Source organism: Monoraphidium neglectum, assembly GCF_000611645.1.
Source record: "Monoraphidium neglectum strain SAG 48.87 unplaced genomic scaffold scaffold01020, whole genome shotgun sequence".
Classification (NCBI taxonomy): Eukaryota; Viridiplantae; Chlorophyta; class Chlorophyceae; order Sphaeropleales; family Selenastraceae; genus Monoraphidium; species Monoraphidium neglectum.
This window is the reverse complement of record NW_014012608.1, coordinates 10,845-17,525: the sequence shown is the minus strand read 5'-3', so window position 1 is coordinate 17,525 and position 6,681 is coordinate 10,845. Positions and strand designations below refer to the sequence as shown.

Below are 6,681 nucleotides of genomic sequence, written 5' to 3'. Positions count from 1 at the left end.
GAGAGAGAGAGAGAGAGAGAGAGAGAGAGAGAGAGAGAGAGAGAGAGAGAGAGAGAATCTCCGCTGTACACCTCGCATGCCCCAAAGGACTCGCTCAGGCGGTGCCGCATGGGATTAAGGAGCAAGGACGTGTGTGGTGAGTCACGTCCGCGGCCGCGGGCCCTCCCCCCCGGCTTACGTGATGCCCCCCGAAGGAGATCCCATCTGAGCCCTTACTCTCTTAAATCGAATGGCACTGCATCTAATACAGTGTGTGGTCACCATTTGTTGGAAGCTGCCCCTACCATGGGGCCCATGTTCTAGCCGTTTGCAATGCGGTTCGGGGCTTGAAATCTACCGCTAACATCCCCCTTGTCGTCCCGAAAATCGGAACGCATGTCATCATGGGCAGTCGCTCCGATGACCTAGGGATTAGCAGCCCAAGGCGCTGACCCGTTAGGCTATGATGCCGGGGTATGTAATCCATACGTCACCTCGATCAGGTGGATTTTGCAGGGCGGCGGGGTGGCGGCATCCCGTGCGCGGGTCCTACCCCTGTGAAGTCATGCCCTTGCTGACATAGGGCGCCGATCGGGGGGGCGGGGGCGCGGATACCGCGCTGCTGTCGCCGCAGGCCGTCAAACCTGCGGCCCGCCTGTGCCCTGGAGAGGCCCCAGGGCCCAGGCCCCAGGCATGTCGCCTGGGTGTGTGCCGTGCGCCCTCATTGCACTATTTGTATGTCTGCAGCTTATCTTGGCTTGTTTGGTGTCACGTGTGTTGCCGCCTGCTTTGGGCGGCTAGGTTGTGCTTAACCCCTGTTGTTGTTTCGCACCGGTTGGTCACAGTGTCGGGAGGAGTCTGGCTGGCCTGGACGACTGTAACAAAAAAAGCAAAGCAAAGCAAAAAAGCCCTGCATTCCTTCACAAGGACTACATCAAGCCTCAGGGGCTCTGAGCCTGGCTGTGTCTGCATCAGAGGTGCCTGCACGCAGCCATGCATAGCTGCACAATGCGTGCTACGGGAGAGGTTTTAGGCCAGTCCGCCCGGCTGCTGTGAAGTCATCCGTGCTGCTAACATCTGCTGAGTGCAGGTGCAGTTCTGCAGTGTCGTGCTGGAGACCTGTCGCCAGTATTCGCGCAGCGGTGCCGTGACATTTGGTGCGGTGCGCGTGCATGAGGGGGCATGCACTCACGGCATGGTGGATGCCACACGGCTGGCTCGGCCACTGACAGCTAGCCATGCACAGGATGTTGGGGCGGTGTTGATACCAACGTGCTGCTTAGCCAGTGTAGAGGGTGCCCGTGCAGTACAGCAGGGCCTAGATGGTCTCCTGCCCTTATTGCCGGGCGTCCGTGTGGGAGGGGGGGCTTTCACCGGCTGAACCTGAACAGTACACGTGTATGCTGCCTAGCACACTGGTCAGACACTCGTGCCAGCATATGTTGTCAACCAAAAAGAATTACACCATCCGAAAAGAATCATACCAACCAAAAAGAATTGCGTTGCTTGGGGACTAAAGCTTGCAGCAGGACAGGAGTAGCAATTAATGTGGAGGCCCATGCCTGTACCGCAGAGCCTAGTGTGGTTGTTTGCGCAAGGTGTAGAAACAAGTGTGAAAATATAGAGAAAAATTTGAGGATAAATGCTTGCTGGCACACAAAAAAGCGTTGTGAAGAGGGTTTGACATCATCTTGGGTGCCTGATGTGTGCTTGGAAGTAAAGGGTCTCTGCGACTTCCATATGTGCGGATCACATATGAAGCCAATGATGGGTGGCAACAACGACCTATTTCACGCAAAATTGTTAATTGTTGTACTATCCCGTATATTCAAGTGTCATGGGTCGGCAAGCACTGGCCGCCACCCTTGAGCTTTATGCCCCCGCTCTTGAGCTTTGCATGATTCAACCAGGGATTCACGCGTCGATGGTCACGGTGCTTTGGTAAATCACTCTATGAGCCCTGGCGCACAATTCTGCAGAGCACTATGGTTGCACCCCTGAGCGTACTCTGTATAGTAAGCGTGCAGGGCTGATTGGTTGTCGTCACGCGCGCAAGTACGGACAAACACATGCACGCACGCACGCGCGCGCACACACATACCAGGACGCCAGCTACGGCATCTTCAACACCAAGTCGCCGCTCAGCCGCTTGCAGGTTGGCGAGAGCTCCTTGGCGGCCAGGATGTTGCCCGCATAGCACACCCGCGCCACCGTAGCGCGCCCCACCGCCTGTCCGGCGCATGTGTCGTCCCAGGTGGTGATGCCAGTGACCTTGCAGCGCCACGCCTCCTGCCCGCCTGCGCACTGCCTGTCGTCGTCGCGCGCGCACAGTGACATCATCCCATAGTTGCAGCGCCAACTGAAGATCCCGCGCCACTCGGCCGACAGGCGCAGGACAACAGAGGCGCCGCCGGCCCCTGGCTGCGTCGACATGACGATGGTGGTTTGCAATTCGCCGCCCCGCCCAGTGACGGTGAAGCCGGCGTCGCATGTGACAGTGCCTGTGTAGCTGCCCATCTGCAGCTTGTACCCGGGGCCCGATGCAGGCGTCGACGATGGCGCTGGTGCGGCGGTGGCAGGCACAGAAGGCTGGCCCTGCGTCGCGGGCGTGCCGGGCACTTTGATGTTGCAGAGTGTGAGGGTCGTGTCTCCCAGCATCCTGCCTGCCTCAACCCCGGCAGGAATGCTGTCGGAGTTGTCCAGCAGCAGCTGCTGGATGGGGACTTCCCAGGTAGCTGCGACCTGCACGGCGCATTCGACGGCGGAGGCGGAAGGTTTTGCTGTGGTCAGACGGGTGGACTAGCCCTTGAGTGGAAAGGAGCTCATACCGCGCTCCATGGAAACAACCTCCGAAGTGCAAAAGATGGCCGCATATGTTCTGGGCGGCGCGGTGAGTTTTTTGCGTGCATGCATGGCCGGCGCATTCAGGGACGGCAGGTGTGTTGACGCACCTTGGACACATAGTCACTGGAAAATATCATGTTGGGGTTTGATGGTTGAGTTGGGCAAGGGGTCATGTCACGCAACGTTCATGGCTGATCTGATGTCGCTAGGCACCAAGCCTTCCGCATGCAGGTCCGCAGCTGTGACATGCCACAGGCAGGCCGAGGTGCATGAGCAGCTACAGCTAGCACACACAGCACGTGCACCCGGCATCTCAACACTCGCAAGTGGCGGGGTGTTGGCAAGCCTACCTGGGCAGGGTGCGATAATTGTAGCAGCCAGGGCGGCTGCTGGAGAGCGACAGTCTGTTGAAGGGCTTAGGAGGGGGCTTGTCCGGCGCAAAGTAGAAACCAAACGTGTCGTCGGGGAAGCCGATGCCATCTACTTGAAAGGCCACCTGCCAGCAGGGCAGATCAGGGGGCCAATGGGCACTTGTGTGGGTGTGAAACCCCGCCACAAATGAGCAAGCCGAGGTAAGTGTATACTGCGTTGGTGCACCTGAACACCTCCACATGTGGTTCCTGCATCATAATTGCTCCCTGGTCCAGCTGTGCAGCTCTCATTGCCGTCTTGCTCGTGCTATGTTCATGTTGCTCAAAGGTACTGACCTTGCAGAATCCACCTGCGGCAAAGTTGACTCCCCACGAATTCTGGCAGCACGGATGTGAGGGAGGAGCGCGGCAATTTCGCCGAGTCATCAGCAGGTGGAGTGCAGGCAGTTTGCATGTGCTGAAGCCTCGACATGTCCTATTCTCTTACCCTGAACGCATGCGGGTGAAGGGGTGGCATCAACAATGCATGCAGGTGCGCCACGGAGATGCCACCTGGTTCCCCAGTGACATGGGACCTGAGGAACCCAGGTGGCATCCAAGGCGCACATGGGTGCGGCGCCCATGCGCGCACCTTGCGCGTGCACCCCATGTCTGTGCAAACATATGTGCGGACATCAGTAGTCCCGCCCACCTTGACGATCCAGTACCCCTTGTCAAGGTCGTAGCCAACCAGCACGACAGCATGGCTTTCCTGGTACGTAGCCTTGGGCCCTGAACGGGGATGGCGTTCCATAGGCAATGGAGGATGCAGCTGGGATAGCAGCAACAGCTGTTGGTACGTCCTTGCGCAGTGTGGCGACATTCATGCATTCGCAAGCATGCACTTGCAAGTGTGTATGCGCGCATACAGGCACGCGTGCACGCATTCATGGACGCTCACACGCGCCCATGTGCACACACGTACGTGCACATGAGCGCCGCACTGGTGCACTCAAAGCTGAGTCCCCCCAAGGCATGCCGGCGATGCACATGCGCACCATGGCCGGTGTAGATGCCTGACGGGTTGCTCTCAAAGAATGTCCTGAAATCGGAATATATGTTCAGCCGTGTGACTACGCTGCCGAACAGCCTGCACGGTCATGCAATGGGGTGACTGAGTCAGATGGGGCATGCAAGTCCTGCAACACTCAGTGTGGACCATTATTATCACATCATCTACTCGACAGCATCTGCACTTGTTTTCAGCTAGCCCTAACATAAAAAATGCACGAACGCACGCGTGTGCGTACACCCCCAACCCACCCACTACCCTCTCCCCTTGAAACACATGCACCCGCACACAGACATATCTGCATACAATTACAGACATGCGTAAATGATATGAAAGTGTACACCTTATTACTATACAAACATACGTACATGTATACATACACAACTAACTATGTCCAAATAAATACACAAATGATTAATTCGGTGAATACAAGTGTACACACCTGATGTGGTTTTGCATGTCCCACTCGGTGGTAAGCGCCTTGAAGGAGAAGACGCCTTGCTGCAGGAACGGCTCAACATCGGTGCACTCATAGCTGCAGCTGGGGTTGCTGGGATCGTACGGCAGGCACCTGCACGAGGAGCAAGGGAGTCGGCGCAGATTGCGCAGGCGCGCAGCTAGCGCCAGGGACCGCAGCGGTGTGTGCATCACAATTTTGCAGCTGGAAGTTGCACCAGGGCAAAGACAAGCAAGTTTGGCAAGGATGCTTTGCAGCTATCGTCTCGCCCGTGAGCCTGGATGTCTCCAGGTGCCGTCAAATGTGGGAGGATGCAGCGTCCTACCTCACACACCTTGCGGGCTAGCCCCGCATTCACAAGCTAGGCGCAGGCTTGCCAGGCGGGCTAAATGCTCCCACTCCGCACTCGTCAGGGCTGGTCACGCACGCGTGCGCGCACAGCAGCTGAGCCTCACGTCTCCGTCACGGGCAGCTTCTTTGCGTCCATCGTCGCCATGAACGCCTCCACCCCGCTGCGCATGTTCCAGACGCTGTTGCAGTCGCGCTTCTCACGCAGCACCAGGGATTTGCAGAAGAAAAAGTCCTGAAAGACGCGTGCGAGGCGATGTCGTGCCAGGTGAAGAACAGGGGTCCACAACACTGGCGAGCATGTTGACAGCCTGTCACACCCTGAGGGTGTGTGCTCACCGCTGGGGCAGCCAGCCCACCCATGCAGGCAGCCCAGACCCGCCAGCAGAGGGAAACTTGGCGCTTTCTGTGTCAGCTTTGGCACACCACAGCGTGTCTGAACAGCCGCCCACCGACTCATCACAGGGACATTGACGAATGAAAACGTTTTGAAACGTGTGCGCCCCGCCCACCTGCTCTGACAGGCTGCTGCTCGCGTCCCGACGCAGCGCGCAGGCCACCGCGCTCTGCACGGCCGCCAAGATGGCAAAGGCCTGGCATAGCGGCGTTGGTGATGGTGGACGCAAACGCTTCAGCCCGTGGGATGCATGGCGCAGCCAATGCGAAAGGCCTCACGCGGTCCCTGCAAACACGCGGCACCCGTCCCGCAACAGGCATTGCCTATTGGTCGACCTGGTCTCATCTGCACGCGGCGCTCATCAGCGATGTCGGGCGGCACGCTCAACAAGCCGCGCGTGCGTGTGCGCCACAACCACTCACCACACAAGAGGTACAGGTGCCCTGGTCCTTGGGCTGCCCAATGGCTGAGAACCCCCCCATCTGCGCCGCCGACCGCGCGTCAAAAGACGACGGCGACGTCACAAGCAGCAACTGCGTCCTCTGCGAGACCGACTGTGATCCTGCGGCGCAAAGCGACCCGCTGCTCCTGCTGCAGGCAGTGCTTCTTTCTGACGGCTTGGCGTATCGGGCCTGCCAGGCCTTGGCAGTGGCATACGCCTGCACGCCAGCATTTTGGAGGTGTTCCAGCGCCAGTGTGGCGGCACCAGGGATGAAGTTGGCGCAGAGACGGCATGGACAAGATCAGCCATGCAAATGCACTAGGACCGCCCCTGCGTGGCCCCTGCAGGCCTGCCGAAGTGCCGCCACCGTGCGCATTGCCACTGTCCCTTTCACGAACTGTCAGCAGAGTTCAAATCCACAGAAACATGCAACACCTGGCCTGTGGCAAGCTGCTGTCAGCGACATCGGGATCCCGGATCAGGATGGCCCACCGAGTTTAGCACTTCCTGTTTATCCGAGGCCCCCAGCAACGACTTTGGGTTTTTTTCGAGTCCTTGCCCTGCAGCACCCCCGGGGTCCTGCAGCAACAACAGCAGCAGAAGCGCAGGCCATCGCAGCATTGCCACAAGCTGGTGCCGCCGCTGCTGGGCGGGGGTCATGGCTCAAGAACAAAAAACGAAGCGGGAAAAACGGCACGATGCAATGCACGCCCTTGCGCCACACATCATGGCACCTTGTGCACTCACAAAGCTCCCCGTCACCAGGCACTGCCGGGGTGTGCAGAACCCCCC

At 58.6% G+C, this 6,681-nt stretch overlaps 1 protein-coding gene across 1 annotated transcript; it reads right to left on the bottom strand.

Moving 5' to 3' along the window:
- Positions 1–2,091: 2,091 nt before the first annotated feature.
- MNEG_6341 (cysteine protease-related protein) lies at positions 2,092–5,929 on the bottom strand (the record flags this gene model as incomplete). The annotated part of the gene is made up of 10 exons (XM_014045188.1): positions 2,092–2,721; positions 2,931–2,946; positions 3,174–3,319; positions 3,531–3,572; positions 3,886–3,965; positions 4,232–4,275; positions 4,688–4,816; positions 5,158–5,285; positions 5,563–5,643; positions 5,870–5,929. 10 exons carry the CDS (start codon positions 5,927–5,929, stop codon positions 2,092–2,094), a joined length of 1,356 nt encoding a protein of 451 aa, XP_013900642.1.
- Positions 5,930–6,681: the final 752 nt, after the last annotated feature.